The 21504-nt window shown below is 42.6% G+C and overlaps 1 protein-coding gene across 1 annotated transcript; it reads right to left on the bottom strand.

The window, feature by feature from the left end:
* Positions 1-580: 580 nt before the first annotated feature.
* On the bottom strand, positions 581-1222 carry LOC119804369 (histone H2A-Bbd type 2/3-like). The gene is made up of 2 exons (XM_038315803.1): positions 1183-1222; positions 581-924 (listed from the first exon to the last, which is right to left on the bottom strand). Exons 1-2 carry the CDS (start codon positions 1220-1222, stop codon positions 581-583), a joined length of 384 nt encoding a protein of 127 aa, XP_038171731.1.
* Positions 1223-21504: the final 20282 nt, after the last annotated feature.

Raw genomic sequence — 21504 nt, 5'->3', positions numbered from 1 at the left:
CTATGAGAAGGCCATCTTTCTGATGCAGTTATTCAGGCTGGTCCACACTGGTTCAGGGCCAATTTGTGTACCCCTCCGTACCCAGGTTCTCCTTGTCTCCGTCCGGAGCAGCAGCTCCCCCATCATCATTCCACACCTGCACCCGAACACCACTGTGTCCTGCGGCTGGGCCCCGCTCACCCTCCTCCCCCACCTCCCACCCCTGCCTCATGCCCAAAGAAAAACTAGGGAAACCAGGCTGAGGGTCCCTGGCCACTCCCACCCCCTGTGTTCCTTCAGCTAGGCACATCGCCTGTGTTCCTTCAGCTAGGCCCACCTCACCTTCTGTCCCCATTGCCACCCTCACACCCACCTCCACCCCCATCCCATGCCCAAAGGAAAATTCAGGGAAGCAAATCCATGTGATGCTCTAAGTAAAGCTTTATTGAGAACACAAACAGAGGGGCGAGGCTTGTCAGCCAAACAGGGCTGGCCATGGGAAAAGTTGGGCAGGATGAATTGATGCTCGATAGATACATGGGGCAGTCCATCAGAAACCCAGAGCCAGCCAGCAAGCCAGGAGCAGGTCAGGTAGGAGCCATCACTGACGTCGACGACTACTACGACGACGACCAGGATCAGGCGGAGCCACCTGAGAGATGGTGGTGGACTGGAACAGTTCGCTGAGGAGCGTGTTGTTGTAGACAGTGAAGTCCAACAGCTCCGGGGTGATATACATCTGGGCACCTCGGCGCTGGGCCTCGCTGATTGCCAGCTCCAGCACTCTGCGGACCAGGAACTCCAGGATGGCGGTCAGCATGATGGGCGCCGTTTCGCTCAGTCGCGCGGCATGGCCGGCCTCCCGAAGAAGGTGTTCCACCAGACTCACAGACAGAATCAGCCCGGCTCTGGAGGTGCGAGCACGGCGAGTCGACCCCTGACGAGCTGATCCCTGCCGAGAGGACCCCTGATGAGAGGGCCCCTGACCAGACGACGACGAAGTCGACGAAGATGAGGACGGCGGCGACGACGACGATGAAGATGGCGCCGCCGCCTGACCAGACGACGACGCCTGAGCAGACGACGACGCCTGACCAGAAGACGACGCCTGACCAGAAGACGACGCCTGACCAGAAGACGACGCCTGACCAGAAGACGACGCCTGACCAGAAGACGACGCCTGACCAGAAGACGACGCCTGACCAGACGACCCTTGGCGGCTGCCCTGCCTGGTCCGGGGCATGGTGGCCTCGAGGTGCGCCCTCAGGCGCTGGCTCGGCTCTACCTGGCTGCTCCCTGCTGGCCGGCTGGGCTCTGGGCCTCTACCCTGATCGCAATGGCCCCCTGTGCCCTCGCGGCCCCTCACGGTTGTCGCAGCCCACCCTGTCACACTTCCGCTCTTACTGATGACGTGTCACGTGTGGGATGACTCCCAGCCAGCCCTCGCTAGGGGCGCTGTTGCCACCTTGACGCCCTGGGTGCCCTCTAGGAGGAAAGACAAAGACATCTGTGGTGCTATGGAGAAAAGTCCTTCACAGTCTTGGCTTCTAAGGTGCTGTCACCACGCCCACCCATTAAGTGCGAGCTGCTTATCCCTTGCCCGCCTCCGCTGTCCCCCTCCCTGTGCCACCAGTAGCCCAGGCACCACTGTAAACCTGAGGGTCTTTTTTCCCTTTTCGTGCCGGAGATGCAAGCTCCGAGCCCCACGCGTCTGGAGCAAATCCAGAGCTACAGCTTTCCTGGTCCCAGGAACTCCTTAGCCCCTACTCTGCCTTCTGCCATGCATGTCAGCTCATGTCCGAGTTGTGCAGGTCCTGTAGGCGGGATCATTTTGCAAACAGTCGCCTCTTATATGTGCCCGTTTGCTTAGAATCCTGGGTACACGATGCTTCGTGCCCAGTACACAGTTCCTTGTGTGTCACATCACCTATAGAATGGTTTGAACGAGTGTCCCCCATTCCTTCCCACACCCAAATCATAGTCCACTGTAGGCACGAATCATTTTACTCATTTCTTCATACTGAATGAGGTTTCTGCCCTGCCCGGCCCCCCTCAATAAACACACAGAAACTGTATAATTTGCAATACTGTTTATCCAATAGCTTAAGTGTATTTCTAGCTAGCTCTTACATCTTCTATATTTTTATTTCTTTCTATTATTTCTATTACTATTATATTCTATTATTCTTTTACATTTCTATTATTTTATATTTCACCATGAGGCTTGTGAACTACCAGCAACGTTAGCTGGCGGCTCATGTCTTTCTCCTCTGGCAGGTACATGGCTTCTCTCAACTCTGCCTTCTTTCTTCAGTTGAGTTTTCCCTCCTAGCTCTACTCTGCCCTACCACAAGCCAAAGCAGCATCTTTCTTCATTAACCAATAAAAGCAACACATATACAGAAGGACTTTTCACATCATCCTCCTATGCTGATTGGGACTTGAGTGTCCTCCAACTTTTACAAACAACATGGGCATTCCCCAGTCTTCATAGGTGAAAAAAAAAGAGCTTGACATCTATCAAGTTTTCAAATGAATATTTTCAGAAAACGTATTTCATCGGGGAAAGAAAGTGTGAGTGGGATTGTCCAGTAGGGACCAAACATAAGAATGCATGGATGTAGTGTGAAGTGGTGGGTTGTGTTCCCGCCGCCCAGTTCCCAGCAACCGGCTAGCTTTACCCAAAATAATTACACGGAAACTGTATTCTTTTAAATACTGCCTGACCCATAGTTTCAGCCTCTTATTGGCTAATTCTCACATCTTCCTTTAACCCATATTTAGTAATCTGGGTAGCACCACGAGGTGTGGCTTACCAGGAGAGATCTTAACCTGCGTCCATCTCGGAGAGGAGCAGCATGGAGACTCACTATGGTCACTGCCTGAAGCGTCTCTCTAACTCTACTTCCTTGTTCCCACTATTCTGTTCTGTCTACTCCACCTACCTAATTTTCTGTTCTTAAAGAGCCAAGGCAGTTTTCTTTATTAATTAACCAATGAAAGAAACATAGACAGATAACTCTCCTCCATCACATGGATGCCTGGCCAAGTCCTTCAGAGAGACTTGTGAACCTAGATGGTGGGAGGTAAGGAGGAATGTAACAAAGGAAACTTTCACAAAGCTGAAGAAATGGAGTTTATGTCTGGATATTTAAACATTGAGAAGAGGAAGATGCTGGCCCTTTGGGGAGAGAGAGAAGGCATACATTACAGAAAGTCAACATTGTTGGTCCCTTTAAAGATGAATTAGGAATTAGTGGCCTTTGGTAAAAAGAATGATGTGTGTGTGATGTAGGGTGGCACCAGTAGAAATGTAAGATACCACAAAGTATTACTGCAGAAGGAAGTGTCGTAGAGCCCAGTTGTAATACCTGGATGAGGAGGGGAATGCAGTCCTCTACAGGATATCAAAGGCCTTGCATGCTTTCCCGAATACAGAGAATAAAAGATGTGTATACACTCTCACCCACAGTCATGTATGCACCCTGTTGGGGTGTTGTACGCACATACACACACACTCACAATGAAAGTAGAAATGGCATGATGTGAGAGAAAGGAAATGTAGTGGTTGTTGTCAATTTTACAGAACTTAGAATTAAATATCTGGGAGTTGCTTCTCTGGGCTTTTCTCCATGTGTGGGCAGTATTGTAGATAATGTTAGCTGAGGTGAGCATACTGTCCCCATTGTGGGTCACATTACTCCCTAGGCAGATGAGTCTGGACTGTATAAGAGTATATAAAGCTAATTGAGCACTAGCATAACTTGAAGAGTGTTTTTAAAACAAACAGAAAACATTACCATCATCAACAACAACAAAACCCGATACCATTCATTGTAGCAAATTGCTTCTCTGAAACTTATAAGCAAAATTTTAAAGCTAATTTTCCCTAATTTGCATCTTTTAGAGCATCTTAGGAGAAATTCCACAAGGCAAAAGAATTGCTTGAGGGATTTTCACAGCAGTGATGAGTATCTCACATTTTGGAACTTAATTTCAACAGGAGGAAAGAGATAAAGAAATAAGCAATTTTCTCAAATGCCAGCCAGGGGAAAGGGTAAGCTAGAACAATTTGAAACTCAGAGCAGTGTTTCTGAGGCACCTGTTGCTATCCTCAGGTTTGTTGTGAGATCCACGACCCAATGCCAGGAAAGCAGGAGGGCTATGGGACACTGAGAGGTTAACGAGGTGAAAGGAGCCGTAGGCAAATAAGATATACTTTAGTCACTGAAAGACAAAGGCTGCTAAGCAGGCAGCCAATGGCAGGCATCCATGAATGCAGGCACATGCCAATATACAGGGAATTACCGGTGTGGTTGGTGCATGGGCCTCATGGTGGTAGGGATGAAGGCCTACCAACAAACACACAGACAGGCTGGCAAAGGAGAAGGCTCAGGCCTCTGATCTCAAGGCCACCTCTATATAGAATCCAAAATGATAATTTGAATAAAAACAGGGCATTTTGGAAGAAGCTAAAAAGCATGCAGACAGCAGCTGGGTGATTGTAGTGGATGACTTTTATTTAATCTCAGTACTTGGGAGGTAGAAGCAGGCAAATCTCTGAGTTTGAGGACAGCCTATAGAGTAAGTTCCAGGACAGCCAGGACTACACAGAGAAACCGTATTTCAAAAACAAACAAAGAAAAAAGAAAATAGCATGCAGACAAGTCATGCAATCAATGATCCGATGCCTGGCAGCCCATCACAAAGATCTTCCAAGATAAAGTATTTGTTGTGTTGGAATGATATAACACCCAACAGAATCTGAGTGTTCAGCTACCTGCTCCTTACGTCTTGCAAGCCACCTGCTGCCATTTTGTCCCTAACATTATATATTCTAGCTCACTGGAACTATAAGTCCAAAAAACTCTTTCTTTGATTAATTGCTTTGTGTATGTAGCTTTATCATAGCAACAGAAAATTAACAGATTCAATGAAATGCCCATCACAATTCTCATAAAATTCTTTATAGAACTAGAAGACAATAATAATACTAAAATTTACATTACTACACAAATATGTTGAATAGTCCAAGCAATCCTAATCAAAAGGATATGCTTGAGGTACTACAATGCCTGATCTTAAATTACATGATAATGTCATAGTTACCAAAACAACATTGTACTGGCTCCCAAACAGATGCAAAGATCCATGTGATTGAATAGAAGATCTAGAAATAAACTCATACATGTAGGCCCTAAAAATTTGTTGCAGAGGTGTTGTGGTCATTTGGATAAGAATGTCCCCTGTTTTAGTCACTGTTATAATGCTGTGAAGAGACACCATGACCAAGGCAACTATTATAAAAGGAAATATTTACCTGCGTGTTGCTTACCTTACAGTTTCAGAGGGTTAATCCATTAACATCATGGTGGGATGCAGACAGGCACGGGACTGGAACAGTAGCTAAGAATTTTATATCCTTTTCTGCAGACAGCAGGAAGAGAGAGACAGAGGGAGACAGAGACAGAGGTACTAAACCTGGCTGGCTGGCATGGGCTTTAGAAACCTCAAAGCACACCCCTTGTGACACTTCTCCTCCAACAAGTCCACACTTTCTAATCTTTCCCAAAGAATTCCAATAACTGGGGACCAAGCCTTGAGACATATGGGCTTATGGTGGCCATTTTCAGTCAAACCACCACATTCACCCCTGGCCTCCATGGGCTTTCACTATGTCAAAATGCAAAATGCTTTTAGTTCAACTTGAAAAATCTCCATGATCTTTCTTAGAACCACCCACATTCCAGACCCAGGTGCTTTCCCATCCCCCACCACACCTTCAATCGTCACCATCACTAAAGGCCAATGCGACACATTTCCCCATCACTAGTGTCATTTATTTTTCCAATGTGCATACCCCCACCCCCATAAAAGCCCTGCGCTATCATGGCCTGTTCTCTCTCTCTCTCTCTCTCTCTCTCTCTCTCTCTCTCTCTCTCTCTCTCTCTCTCTCTCTCTCTCTCTCTCTCTTTCTCATATTCTTGCTCATAGGTGGCCTTTTGTGTTCTCCCCATAAATGTCTTGTCTGAAGTCTTTCGTATGGAGTGATGATATTTGTGGCATTCCATGACAAATATCACACCATACGAAAGACTTCAGACAAGACATTTATGGGGAGAATTCCTGCTAATCCCACCAATTGAGAATAAGACCACTATCACAGTTTAAAGCCAAATTTGAAGCAAACTCTGATTAAATACTGGCCAGGTGGATGGACGCTGGCCAGATCCATACCTAGGTCCCTAGGACATGAGAAATGGTTTGCAGCAGTTTAAGAAGGAAAACCTATAACAAGTTGCATTTCCCATCTGGTCCAATCAAGAGCAAGCATACATCCTGATGCACCTCCTACATCCAACAGTCAGGGAGAAGTGTATATCCTGCCGTATTTCCTGTTTGTGAGCCTCTTGCCCACATGTGAGCAAGCACGTTCAGTGCAGATGGGAAAAGCAATCTTGTTTAGGGGGAGTGAAAACACATGGCTTGTTATTTCCCATAAACGATAGCCTACAGCATTTCAGGAACTGTGTGTCCTTGAGCAAGAGACTTGCAGATCAGAGACATTTTTGCTTCATGGATCTCTTAGGCATAGTAATTGAAAGTTAAAATGTGACTTCGGCTCTCACATTCCACCTTTGAGTTGTGTCCTAAGTCAAATCTTTGACTTTGTGACAGTTATCTATTTATATTGGGATCTAATAACCATCAGCTTAACGGTGCCCAGACAGGAGTTATCATTTAATTAAGGAACCAATGATGCAAGAATCAACAGTAATTAGCAGCAGAAGAAAGTCTAAAGGCCCTGAAAGGACTGACAGGGTTACTATCAAGAAGGAACCTGGAAGTGAGAATGGGGACCAGTTCTTTCCTTCATCTCAGTTCCCCGTTTTTGCAATGACTTTTTTAGAACAGCCAGATTATTTCCAATGATTCCTGGGTGCTTTATATAGAAACAACAATTTTCTCTTAAAGTTATACAATAACCTCTCTGTATTTTTAACACAGACTAGATTGAGTGGCCTATTATACTTAGAACTATTTCAGCTACTGAATCTAGCTGTTCATAGATCTAGGTCTATTTGGTTTTAACAGGCAATATAGGTGGCTATTTTGTCTCCTATGACAGAGAATTTCCTTTTAATCTAACAGTAGTTATCTTCTTATCATCACACTGTATAATATAATATAATACAATATATTTATGATATAAGCCACTCATCAGGCAATAAGTGACCAAGCTAAGGCTTGGATTTAATGTTTGTGATTCTAGTCTGTAGCTATAAACTATATTATTCCAATAGGGCTGAGATTTTGTTACAAATACAACAGTATTTGGTCCTCCATTTTTATCGACAACATGAAGCTGTAATTCCTCCATTTGGTGATTAGATGGGGTCATCTAAGTGGTTCTGGGCAAAGTTTCATGAAGAGATGAGATCTGCTTTGTGTTTAAGGCTTTTTTTCCTTTTCATTTTATTGAGAGTCTTACAGCAGCCCAAGTGTATCCTAATAGCCTGGAGCTCACCATGAAATCCAGGCTGACCTGGGATGCCTGTGCATTTCCATTTGTGTTATTTGCATTTTACAAATATATAGGAAGAACTAGGAGGCAGGTACTAAGACTTAATAGAATGAGTATAGAAACTATGAAACAGGGATTCTAACGTTGGGTCTAATATGTATGTAATGACAACCGACTAATTGAATAATTCCTGATTTTAAATTATATTATATTTCTGCAAGGTTTAACAGAGTTCCTGGCATGCAGAAATCACTCAGTTAATCATTTCATATGATGCATGATATAGAAAGACAGTGTCATTCACCAAGCTATGATGAGAACCAGTGAAAATTCAAGCCATTTTTGTCAAAACACAATCAAAATACCACACAACATTTTTACTCTTAAGAATTTGTCATTAGATGCCATGTTGAAGTAAGAATACAATTAGGATGTATTAGCATTTGAGATCTCTTTTATACCCAATATAGGCTAAGGATACCTTGTAGAGCATGCCACTGGGACTACAAAAGAAAGTCAAAATTGTCAATTCATCTTTCTGAATTGATTTATTAAACCATAAAATATTTTCCTCTAATGTTTATATTGTGGCAAATTGTGGGTGCTTTCTCTAATACATTTTCATTTAATTATTGAATTGGGTTCTGTTTCAAGTTTCTGAGGCAATGATTAAAATATAGCCTCTGACAATGAGTTTGCGCTATCCAGTTGCTATAGAAAACTCTCACCAACTATCTATCACATGGTAAACTTCTGGTTTCTATGACAACTGAACTATGCCATCCTATTCTTGGAATAGAAAAATTTAAATTGAATATTTACAGATAAAAAGTGTGTATCACTTGCACTATAATTTCATTGAAAGAGCAAAGATAAGCTCAAATTCTCTGACCTTCAGACAAGGTGGAATAGGCTCACATTTTTGGATTCACACACATTCCTCCCTTGTAATTTTATTTTATAAAGCCGGTGCTTCTGCTAAGGACAGATGACCATGCCTGCCTTAGAGGTTGTTTTCCCATTTTCCAGACTTACCCATCCTCGGTACATATATTCTGTCATGAATCTACTGTCTTAGATTACCTGGGGAGGTTGAGGATCTTATCTGTCTCTGACTACCAGTCTCTGTAAATAAAAGGTAAAGGGAGAAAGTGTCTCTAGGTGCTGTGCACCTTTGAGTCAACTTTTTGTCGAGAGAGTTTACCAACAGTTAGATAATCATATGCAAGCAGATAATGCTTTGCGATACACCTGCTCCTATGGTTGCAGTATCTCCTAATAAAGGAATGGATGGTTAGAGGTGCGACTGCCTTTTTAAATTAGTCTAGGATATCTTGTAATTTGCTGACCTGCTCTGTCACCTGGGTACCCTGTCCCTTAAAGATACAAGCCCCGTCCACTCCCAATCCCCTCCTTCTGCCAAGGGAAGCAAATCTCCTGCCTCCTCTCCAGCCTTCTCTCTCTCTTTCTGTTCTTTTCTGAAGAGGTAACTACTGTCTCCCCTCCCTTCCCCCCCCTCTATCTCTCTCTCATCTCCCCCTTCTTCCCCCTTCCCTTTCCCCTCCATAACCCACTAAATAAACTCTATACCCAAACTCTTCCTGCAAGGTCTATCTGTCTCTCACCCACCACGGTCTCCCACCCACCAAGGGGACTCTCCGAGATCTTGGGTGACCCATGGCTGCCCCACCGAGGCCTTATGGAACCACTGTGGCCCCTTGTGGGACAGGTCTCTGGTCCCCCATGTCTTTATAAATGATAACATATCTCTACCAGTTTTCATTTACAATCAAATTCCAAATTTGTCCTTTCAAACGTATCAAATCTAAGGACTCATTGGCAATATCAAAATTCTCTCAGACAAGCTCTATTTTCTCATCAGTAGCTTCTTCACAATGAACTAAAGCAGTTACAAACATTAACGGGTCAATATCATAATTCTAGCATAGAGATTAATAACAAACATGCAATTTTGACAAAAACTTGTCAAATCACAATTCTCTTGAATCTGTTCTAATCCAAAGACAAGAAAAGGTTTCGTGATAGCTGAGCTATGAGTCTTCTTCTCCTAATGTCTATCTACGTTACTGTTTCTAAGTTTCAGAGAAAAGTCTGAATTGTCCCAGTCTTTGAGTAGCAGCAAAATTCTTTAGGCTATCTCTCCTCACTTCTGAAGAGGGGCTTCAGTCACTCTTTATAATGAGTCTTTTTTCCTCAGAGTGGAAAATTGAAGTTTCAGTTCTCAGGTGCTTTACTGCAACAGCAGATTGAATACAGTACTGACCAAGTGAGCTCTGTGTCTCAAGATATAGTGTGGATAAAGTGTCAAACACTCAGTCAGTGTCCTTGGGTCAGCTCCAAAGCAAACAGGACACACGGAGGTCTGGCAGTTTGTGCAGTAGTGTAGTGTGGAGCTGCGGGCCGTCTTCCCGCCGCCCCAGCTCCCGGCCACCGGCTAGCTTTACCCAAAATAACAACACACAAATTGTATTCCCTTAAAGACTGCCTGGCTCATTAGTTCCAGCCTCTTACTCACATCTTGATTAACCCATATCTAATAATCTGTGTAGCACCACAAAGTGGTGCCTTACCAGGTAGATTCTAGCGTATGTCCATCTTGGGCTGGAGCTTCATCGCGTCTGGCTTCTCTCTCTGAGGAGAGGCACGGCGGTCTGACTAACTTAGGAGAGGCGTAGCATCTGACTGAGCCATCTACCTCACTTCCTTCTTCCTGTTCTGTCTACTCCACCCACCTAAGGGCTGGCCAATCAAATGGGCCAGGCAGTTTCTTTATTAGCCAATGGGAATCCTCCATCACAGTAGGTCCACCAAGAAATGAGGACTCGCCAATCATCATCACAATGTTCTTTCCCTTCTCAGACTGCCGCATGATGGCATAGGTCAGGAACACAAGTTCAGGAACCTCCTTCTGCATTTTCTCTGGGGTCATCAGCGGCTGTGACGTCATCAGAGCTGGCATCTCTGGAAGCCATTGTGCTTCACTGTCATCCTGCGAAAAAGAACAGACATATCCTCGACCCCTTATTAATACAGGGTCGGGTCCTTTCCATAATCCAGGGCCAAGGATCTTTCTACCTTGCTTTAGCAAAGGTCACCTTGGTGCTCTCGTGCCAAAATCTATCCACGGCAGACTGTTCACGAGTGTCCACATTCAAGAAGTTTAGAGTAAAAGGGGCATGATTTAAGGCAGTATGTGGTGACTGAGGGTATCCCCCTTATTTATTTATTTTTTGAAGTTGTGTTGTATGGGCACGTTAACTGCATGCTTTTTTAGAGCCAGCATTTTGTTTAGCAGCTTCTGTGAGTTGCCTGGGGAATTAGGATTATTATATCACTTAATAATCTCATTGAGGGGCTCACGATCCCCTGTAAGCAACAATAAAGAGGACCATAGCAACTGGATATTTTATTTGAAGTTTGCAAATTACCTTTCTAATCCAAGCTGCAAGTCTGCCTGTCTGACAGGCTTTTGCAGACACCTGGTTCGAGGTGCAGCATCTGCATTTTAAGAGACACTTGACTGGGAGGGAAGCTACAGTTCCCTGAGGCTACTTTTTTTGCAGCTTAGCTCTCAGGCCAGGAACCTGCTTAGCTGAAGCTGGAAGCAGGGTGGGGTGCAGGCCACGTGCTCTCTGCCCCTTGGTTGTCCCACCTGAGACTTGGGACCAGGAGGCTGATCCCTCACTGCCTGCTGTGTCTGGGCTCAGGTCATGCTTTTTTATGTTTAGCCATCCCATCAGAGGCCTACCTTATAGGCAGCTGACAAGCTCCAAGGTGTCCTCCATTGCAGTGACTTTGAAATTGCTGTGTCCATAAGCTTGAGGGCATGCTGCCTCCAGTCATTTCCTGACTGGGAACTGGCTGTGGGAGGCACAGCCCTTTAGACTGTCCTGTCTTTTGCGGTTTTTTGGCTCCATGGCACAGCGGGGGTCAGACTCAACTAGCTATAGCACAGGCACATGGGTGGCTCAGTGGCAACCCAATCCATTGCTGGACCACATGTCCTGGGCTCCCTTCATTCCTCTACCCACTCAGCAGCGGCTGAGGCTGCCCCTCTGATGCTATAGCATCTGGAGCTTGCCAGAGCAAAGGCCGGACCACACTTTGGCCTCTCCCAGTCCCAGAGCTATCCAGAGGCACTGGTGGCTACGATTCCAGCATGGGGGAGAGAACATAATGTTTATAAACTCTAAAAGTCTCTGTATTTGTTTCTGCTCCACCCCAGCTTCTCTGGCTATCAAAATACATCCAAGCAACTTTACAGACAGTTGAATACTATTTCCTTGCTCCCTATTTATAAATATTTACAGCCTTTCTCTTGATATTTTACCACCACCTTTTCACGTTAATTTTCTATATTTATTTGAGTTCTTGCCTTCTACTCTTACACCTGCAGTACCTCATTTATGCAGTGTGCAAAATGTACCACTGGCCAAATGTCTGCTCATTATCTGTCATGAGTCCTAAGACCCACATTATTGTGCCATATATCATGAGCCACCTTTTTGGGGTAACTTCTGCCACAGTCCTAGCCATGGCAGGTTTGTAATTCCAGGGTAGGGGCATAAGAATTAGAAATGTTAGGTAAAGGGAATGGAGATAAGAAAGACAGAGACATAGGATAGTAATAGGAGGGCAACTCAGCGGATAGTGAATGCTGATATCTGCCTGTGTTTAAATTTCATATACTTTTATACCTCAATACAAAAGGGGAAGGAAAAGGCAAAGGACTGCTTTAACATGATACAAAGTGTAATGGCAAATGGGGCAGCAGATTCCAGGCAGGGAGCTGTGTGGTGGATGAGAGACCCAGGTGAAGCAACCAGTCCCGTGAGCAGCCACAGCCACGGTGGGTGACAAACAGACAGATAAGCACGCCATGCAGAGTGAGGTTGGATATTTATTTAGTGGGTTATGGAAGGGAAGGGGAGAAGGGGAGACGTGGAAAGAGCAGAAAGAAACAGAGAGAGAGAGAGAGAGAGAGAGAGAGAGAGAGAGAGAGAGAGAGAGAGAGAGAGGAGCCATGGCAGCAGCTACCTCTTTGGGGGAGAGAGGGAAAGGAAGAGAGCTCAGGCTAGAAGCAGAAGGAAGAAAGGAAGATCTGCCTGCCTTGGCAGTGGATGGGGGGGAGTGGGTGGGATTTGTCTCTTAAAGGAACAGGACAGATCATTATATTCCCATCTCTTTTTATAATAAAATGGCGGGAGGTTAGGCATAATAGGTTAAAGGAACTGGGGTAGCCAATTCTCAAGACAGCTTCTTGCTTATTTGTGGGAGTCATTTTGGGGGGGCTGAGAAAGCTGGGTGCATGGTCACATCTAGCATAGCTGGTCTCTTTGCTCTTGTCTGGTGTTTGTGGTATGGAAATGTCTGGTGTCTCTTACACGTGTTTAAGGTATTGCCAGAACAGAGGACAAGTTAAGTTTAGGGAAAAAAATTAGGACCAGGGAATTGAGAGAGGGGTGTATCTGAACTGTTTAAGGTGAATCCTTCAATTTGTTCCCTGGAACTCACAAGATAAACAGTAGAATATGTATATCAGGATGACTGTGACAGATGTTCTTGCATAATGAAAAGTATCTTTAAGACTATGGAAGACAGCGTGAGAAAGAAATTTGATTAACTAGTATTTGTCCTCACACCTATATAACTTGCAGGTACAGGTCTTTGTATTTTGCTGAAATTTGTTTGGTGAGGTTGTCCTTTTAAACTAACAAAACTTCTCGGCTTTCAAACTGCATCAGAGATCTTTGAGAAGGATAAAATTTTACTTGAGTTATTGATTAAAAAACAACAGAGAACTTACTTGGTTGGAACCTAGAGGTACTCCTCAGGTCCATGGTCACTGAGGGTTGTATTTGCCTTATGCTGTTTATCACAGGGCCTGCCAGGCTCCAGAAGATCCTGTGGGCTAAGAAATCTGTAGGAAGACAAGCCTACCTTGACCTGAGCAGCTAGGCTATTGATTCCGGTGATTCTGTGAACGTCAGGAGATCTTCAGTTTAGATGAAAGGCAGTTTTCCCCAGTGATCAGCACTTGGTAGTTGAAGTGAATTGTGGATGGACATTGTTTTGTGCCCATTTGTCTTCTTTGGAGGAAGTAGAGTGCTGCTGCTAGGAGCCAACCTGTCTCTTTTTGTTATGAAAGGTTTTTTAATAATTAAATATTTAAATATCACATTCTCCAGATCTCTGAACAGTTGAAGGCTGTTTATCAGATATAACTACAGTATAGAATCTGCCGGAGAGCTGGTTTTGAGCTTGACTGTACTGGCTGTCAAATTAGCATGTAAGATTTACAATTGTAAAAAGAGAGAAAGGAGAAAAAACTGCTTGCAATAGAAGGATAATGGCAGAATTGACAATAGTAGAGAACAGCTTAATATATTTTAAAGCAGGGTTGGATTAAGAGACTTAAAAGTACATACCAATTTAAAACATGAGGCTTATTGCTATGTTAGTCTGGAATGAGATAGAATGGGCAGACAATTATAACATTTAAGAGTAAACATGAGGCTTATTGCTATGTTAGTCTGGAATGAGATAGAATGGGCAGACAATTATAACATTTAAGAGTAAACATAGGTGTATTTAAGTTGCATGTATGCACACACACATACACACACACAGTGAACAGGAATTGGGCAAAGTGAATGCTTTGTTGGGCCCTACCAAAGCCATGCCACTACACAAAACACATATGTAACGGAGTCAGCAAGAGGAATTTAGAGACAAAAACATAAGTAAACTAGGGGACCAGGCAGGGTATACTTCAGTAAAGATGGGGGGACTTGGTCACCTGATCTGGCTGTCAGTTAAGATGGTGGTGAAGTCATTTGACCTCAGTCAAAATGGTAGTAAGGTTACCTATGTAACAGAGTTAACATCAGGGAACCGGGCAGGGAATAACTCAGTAAAGATGGCAGAACTTGGTCACCTGACCTGCTTCTCAGTTATGATGGCAGTGAAGTCATCTGTCCTCAGTTAAGATGGTGGTAAGGTCACCTGACCTCAGTGAAAATGGCAGAGGTCACATGTTGTATGGAAGAGAGACATAGAGGTATGATCTGCCCTGTTGCTGAGCCGCCATGCCACAAGCTGCAGCAAGGAGCAAAAGACTGGAATTGAAAACAGCCACCTTGTGGATCTGACTAATCTTGTTGGCAGCAGTAGCGGTGACAGAGACAGTTTGAGGAAAAGCAGAGCCAGCAGGACACCTGTGGAGCATAATTTGAGGGTTTATACCATATCTCAAAATGTGAAAACTCGCGAAAAACACCACAGGGCCTATAGAAGAGCACCCCCTCTCTACAGGCAGGGTGTTGAAGCCTGACTGGCTCTGGTCCAGGCAAATCAGAAGCAAGAGAGGCTGGAGGCTATGCTGAGTGGTCTCTCATGGCAGGGACCACTGATGAGTGGTCCAAAAGAAAAGAAAAAGAAAGGAGAAAGAAAAATACGAGGACCCTGGGCCCCCAGTCGAATGTACCACAGCGTGTGCAGTGCTAATGCAGGAAGACTGACCCTGGGTTGTCCAGTCACATTTTTAGCTATGGAAGGCAGAGATGAATGTGAGTGAAAGGCTCAACTGTAGCCGTGAAGGCTGCGGTTGGCTGACTGGAAGGGGAAAACTCACTACTGAAGCTGCTGGTGTGTATAGAGGTCAGCGTTCAGGCAGATAGAATACAGAGTTGTAAAGAAACCTGGTTCCCAAGCTCAGGTGATGTGGGAGGGTCTTATGTTTGTGTTGATTTCATTGGCTAATAAAGAAACTGCCTTGGCCCATTTGATAGGCCAGCCCTTATGTGGGTTGAGTAGACAGAACAGAATGCTAGGAAGTTAGGCTGACGCCATGCCTTTCCTCTCTGGGACAGACGTGATGAAGCTCCGGCCCAAGATGGACATGGGTTAGAATCTTCCCGATAAGCCACCACCTCATGGTGCTACACAGATAATTAGAAATGGGCTAACCAAGATGTGAGAGGCTAGAGCTAATGGGCCAAACAGTATTTAAATGAATACAATTTATGTGTTGTTATTTCAGGTGTAAAGCTAGCCGTGTGGGATCCGGTCAGGATGAAAAGCAGGCCTGCCCGCCACTTCCATCACTACACCCAGGGTTCCACATTTCCTCAGTCAGCTCACCCGCAGGTGGGAGGGAACATGGAGAGATCCTGGCCAAATCACAAGCACCAATGTAGTGGTAAAAATAAAATGCTGCAAGTCCCCAAGGGGTGCAGCGGTAGAAATGCTGCAGGTCCCCAAGTGGCAGCAGTGGGCAGCAGTCCATGAGACCATGATGTAGGTCCCTGAGTGGTAGTAGCCAATGGGCAAGTGGGTCCCAAGACCATGGGAGGCCATGAAGGCAGCCGGCTCCAAGGCAAGGAGCAATGTGGCAGGTGAGAGACCAAGATGGACAGGCATGTCATGCAGAGAAAGTGGGTATTTATTTAGTGGGTGATAGAAGGTAAGGGGAGAAGGGGTAGAGAGAAACAGGGTAGAGGAGAGGAGCCATGGCAGCAGCTACCTCTTTGGGAAAGAACTGGAAAGGAAGAGAGCTCAGGCCAGAAGCAAAAGGAAGGTCTGCCTGCCTCGGCAGTGGGTGGGGGAGGGGTTGGGTGGGACTTGTCTTTTAAAGGAAGAGGACAGACCATTACACAAAGCATAACCAGAACAGTTATTTGCTCTAATACTTGAGACATCAAGCCATTAATTCCTGAGCAAAGCATTTGATGTTTGAGGACAGTGAACATACCCTAGACCAATTATCTTAAAGGCAGCCACACCCTAAGTCAAACCTCCTCTTTCAAAAGAAGGAGAGAAAGCATACTTGAATTTTCTGACCTTTGGTCACAATGGAGCGGATCCACCTCTATGGGTCATCTAAAATAATGAGTAACCGAGTAACCACACCCTAGGTCAGGATATCTTGTTTTGTAGTCAACACTTTGAAAGAGCAACAATAAACTCAAACTCTCTGATCTTCAGACAAGGAATAGGCTCAAATTTTTGGGTTCCCACATTTACCTTCAGCACAATATGTTTTTATATGAAGATGGAGATGAAGATTAAACCCATGGTACAAATATAGATCCTGACTACTGCTTGTGGAGAAGGAAAGTAGACACTACTGAGAGGAGCCTGAAATGGCTGAGTTACCATTTACTCTATCTTCTTTCTTGTTTCTGTGTCCTCAGATGACATCTGTAATGCAAGGGCTTCTGCAATCTCAGATTCTACAAAGCAGAAGTTTCAAAAAAATTTAAACTCCTTCAAAACCCCTAAAGATGTAGTATTGCTTATACTGTATCTATATATATTAAGGAAATTTAAGGAAGGTAAATTATAAATCGAATGTGGGAGTCCCCTTTGTATGCTGTGCCATTGGTTAATAAAGAAGCTGTTTGAGGCCTGTGATAGGGTAGAGCAGAGCTAGACAAGAAAAATTAAAGTGAATGCTGGGAAAAAGAAGGTAGAGTCAGAAAAAAAAAGCCATGTAGCCCCACCAGAGACAGATGCCAGAACTTTACCCACAACCTCATGGCAAAACACAGATTAATGGAGATGGGTTAATTTGAGATATGAGTTTTCCAGAAATACGCTTAAGCTATTGGCTAAACAGAATTGCAAATAATACAGTTTCTGGGTGATTATTTTGGGGCTGAGCAGTTGGGAACAAACAAGCGGCCTCCTACTACATAGATTCATGAATTTTGAAATAAGTAGTAAAATAATGAATATAGGGAAATACTAATACTCTTTTCTTCTGGTCTTCTATGAATCATTTAAACATTTCCTAGATATCTAAGCATCACTTTAAACATTGTTGCTCTAACGGAAAAATTTTGATTTATTATACCAGTAGTTAAATTCTGTAAATACCCCCATACATTACTATAACCATAAGCCACAAGTTTCTTGGTTTTGGTTGTTTTATTTTGCTTGTAATTTTTGTTGAAATGGCAGACATTTTTCATATTTATTAATTATGCTTCAAAAGAAGGCAGAATATTTAAAATTATGGCTAACACTGAGAACATGTGCTGAGAAATGCATCATTAATAGGTTTCATAATTGTGTGCATATCAGAGTGTACACATATAAACCTGGGTAGTCTAGCCTACTATAGGTCTAAGACACGTGCATTCATACATCTGTGTTTGTATATATCTGAAAGTATTACAGGGTTCAACTGAAACAACAGATTAAATCAAGCACAAGAGAAAATATCAGAATCAAGAGTAGAGGTAAGCATGAAGATGTATGAGGCAGAGACTACCATAGCATGATGTACTGTTTTATGCTTTAAAAGTTTTTATTTCATATAATGAGCATCGCATAATGGTTAAAAGTATAGAGCAATAAATTCATCAACTAATAACTATAAATTTTATAACTATCAGGATCTAGTCATTACACATAGTTATATATGCTACAAATGTATATAGCTACAATGCAGAAAATTTATTTCATTAGCATCACCAATAACATGTGAATAAAGCATTGTACTATATAGCATTACAATAGTCATACTAGCACTAATAGGATTTTTTCAGCTGTCATGATCACATGGAACCAGTATTAAACATGTGGCCATTAGTTCACTGAAATGTTTTATATGGCTCATGATTATGCTTATTGTTTTATTTGCAGGAAATATATTTTAGTGACCAGTAATGCACACATAAGTGTATATCTATATATACTCAGCTTTTCTTTCCTCACTAAGCTCTGTGACACTAAAACTTGGTCTCTGTACAGGGAATAATCAGTCCTGGTTGACATGCCTCCAAATATGCATACTGAATTACAAAATTAGTATCTAAGAGAAACTACTTCCAAGTAACAGATGAATTTCAAACAATTTAAAAATATGTATAGAAGTGCAAAGTATACAGTTCAGCAAGAAAAAGGCAAACACTTCAGGTTTGGAGCTTTTGAATTTCAAAACATTTAAATGATTTTATTCTGTGTATATGTATATGTGTGTGTTAGGATATTCACGTAGTGGTCAAAGGACAACTTGAGGGGCTTGATTCTCTTTATCACCATGTGGGTTACAGGAGTCTAACTCAGGCCATCCAGACTTGGCAGCGAGTTTCTTTACTAATTAGGCCATCTTGTGAGTCCCTATTCAGTTTATAAAGTGAAAAAATAAATGGATTATTCACAGAGCAAGTTATTTTATTGATCAAGAAGCAAATTTTACTTCTCAGTCACCTTCCTGGACCTGGGGGGAGTTGGGAGGACATTGGTCTTAGCATAGAGTGGGGAACCCTGATGGCTCCTTGGCCTTGAGAGGGAGGGAGGGGAGGTATGGGTGTAGGGGAGGGGAGGGAAGGGGGAGAAGGAGGGGAGGGAAGGGAGAGGAGAAGGGGAGGGAGAGGGGAGGAGGAGGGAAGGAGATGGAAATTTTTAAATATAAAAAAAATAAACCATGAAAAAAAATAGAAAAAAAAAAGAAGCAAATTTTAAAAAGGAAAAGAAAAGAAACTGCTAGTTACCTTTTGTTTTCTTGCTGTGACAAATATTGACATCTTAAAGGTGGGAGGATTTATTGAGTTGCGATTTCAGAAATTTTGGTTTATGAGCAGTGGGCTCTGTTGTTTCTGGCCTGCAACAAGGCAGAGCATCACAGCAGAGGGAAATGGAAAAGCAAAGACGCTCACTTTATGATAACAAGAAGCAGGAAGAGAGAGGACAATGAGGGGTTGCAGGATGAAATTCACTATTTAAAAACATGCTCTTGTTTATTTCAGTCCTTCGACTTGACCCATTTACTACTGCGTCTACTTAATATTTGCAAATTATAAATTTATTGATGAATTCATCAACTGGCAAAGTTAGTGCCTTCATAAGCTGGTCAGTTCTCAATGATTGGAGGCCCCAGTTGGGGATCAAGCCTTCAAAGAGGAGGCTTTTCAAAGGACACTATAGTCAAACCATGGCATTATGTTTAGTGACCATTATCTTTAGTCCTCAGAGACCTGGCTGCTACTACATCTGCCCTGGGAGAGCTCAAATGGGAAAAAGCAGGACCCCTGGTGGTGCAGGAGGAATTTAGCAGCAGCAACAACAAAAAGTATCAAACCATCTGTACAAAGATTCATTCCTATCAGAAGACTCATATTGGCCTGCCTCGTTATAACTTTAATCTGGAACCAAATTTAATAGGCAGAATAATGCACCACTCACTGCTAATATGATTGATTTATATATGTTAACCCATCTTTGTTTCGCTGAAATGAATCCCATTTGATCATAACATGATTTATGAGGCATTATTAAATTCTGTATCCTAATAGCTCAAATTTGATAGAAACAGGTTGTTTGTTCGTTTGTTTTTAAGTACTTTTTGGGGAGGTTGGCCTGTAGTTTTCTTTTTTCCAGTATGTCCTTGTCTGGTTTGGGGATAAGTACAAGGCTGAGTTTATAAATTAAGTTTGGAAATATTCCTTCCTCTTCATTAGAAGAATATGAGAAGAATTAGACTTAGATATTCCTTAAAAGTTCAGTGGAATTCAATAATGAAGCCATCTGGCCAGTGGTTTTTCTTTAAATCACTGATGCAATGTCCTTACTTGATATTAACCTGTTGGGATTTTCTTTTCCTCCATAATTCCATCTTGTTAGAAGTATCGAAGAATTTATACACTTAGTCCAGCTATCCAATTGGTTAACTTCAATTCTTCCTATCAGTCTCTGTGGTATTAGTGCTATTGCCTTCTTGTACCTCCTGTGCCACCTCTGATTTTACTCATTCAACTTTTCCCTCCTTTTGAGTCAAGATAAAAAATAACCAAATTTATACTTTTAAAGAATTAAATCTAAGTTTTATTGACAAGATCCAGTGTTCTTGTAGTCTTCAAACTATTTTTGCTCTAATTTTTATTGTTTCTACCTTTCCTCTAACCTTAGTTTTACTTAGTTTATTTCTAGGCTTTGAGGTATAAGTTAGGTTACATATAGATACTGTTTTTTATTAGTATAGGCATTTATAGCTATGTTTTGGAGAAACCTCATGTATTTTGGTATGTGGTTTCCATTTTTATCTTAAATTTTTTAAATTTCTCAGGATGGAGAGATATATAAGTGGTAAGAAAACTAGCTGCTCTCCCAGAAGACTCAGCTTTGACCTTAACACCCACAGGGAAGCTTTCTATACCTCCAGTTCCAGGGGATCAAATTACCTCCTGACCTCCTCAGGTACCAGGCATGCACGGACGTATATGTAGACATGTAAAATAAATGGGATTCATTGTTGCTGCTGTTGATTTACCCTTTCAGTTTTGTTTTTATATATTTAGGTTTCTTATGTTAGATACATAAATACTTACAAGTGCTATATGTTTCAGTGAATGGATTTGTCACATAATAACACTACTTTCTTTGTGTTACCCCGTTTTTCTTTGGTTACCAGTGGCATCCCTCACTTGAAACCTATTTGTGCCCTTAAAACAAAATCTTTTATAGCAAATGAATAGCTATATCTTATTTTCAGACACTATTTCTTAACTGATGTATGAAACATACATATTCTACATATTAATGAGGTTGCACTTGAGTCTTGAGACGTGTAGTTGTATAATGTTTGTGTGCAAATATAGACATTTTGTAGGATGCTGTGCTTGTTTTGTGGATGCTGTGATCCAAACTTCATGTGTATAGCAAACATTCTTAGCTACTGAGCCATCTCTTCAGACCAATTTTTTTCTCATAATCTTTTATGTATCTACGACAAATCTGCTTTTGAGTTACCATGTCAGTTACAGGAAATAACATGTAATATTAAGTTGATAACTGTAATCATACCCCCAAACTCGATAGTGCAGATGAAATTTTTGTCCCACCTGGTTCCACAGTCATTCAGTCCCAAATAAACACCCAGAGGCTTATATTAAACCACAGCATTTACCCTTTATTTCATTTTCAAAACAAGAACCTTGAATCTAATCTCCTTTTCTTTAGCTTTTTATTCTGAC

The sequence above is a fragment of the Arvicola amphibius genome, chromosome X (assembly GCF_903992535.2).
Source record: "Arvicola amphibius chromosome X, mArvAmp1.2, whole genome shotgun sequence".
Classification (NCBI taxonomy): domain Eukaryota; kingdom Metazoa; phylum Chordata; class Mammalia; order Rodentia; family Cricetidae; genus Arvicola; species Arvicola amphibius.
This window is presented reverse-complemented; position numbering and strand designations above follow the sequence as displayed.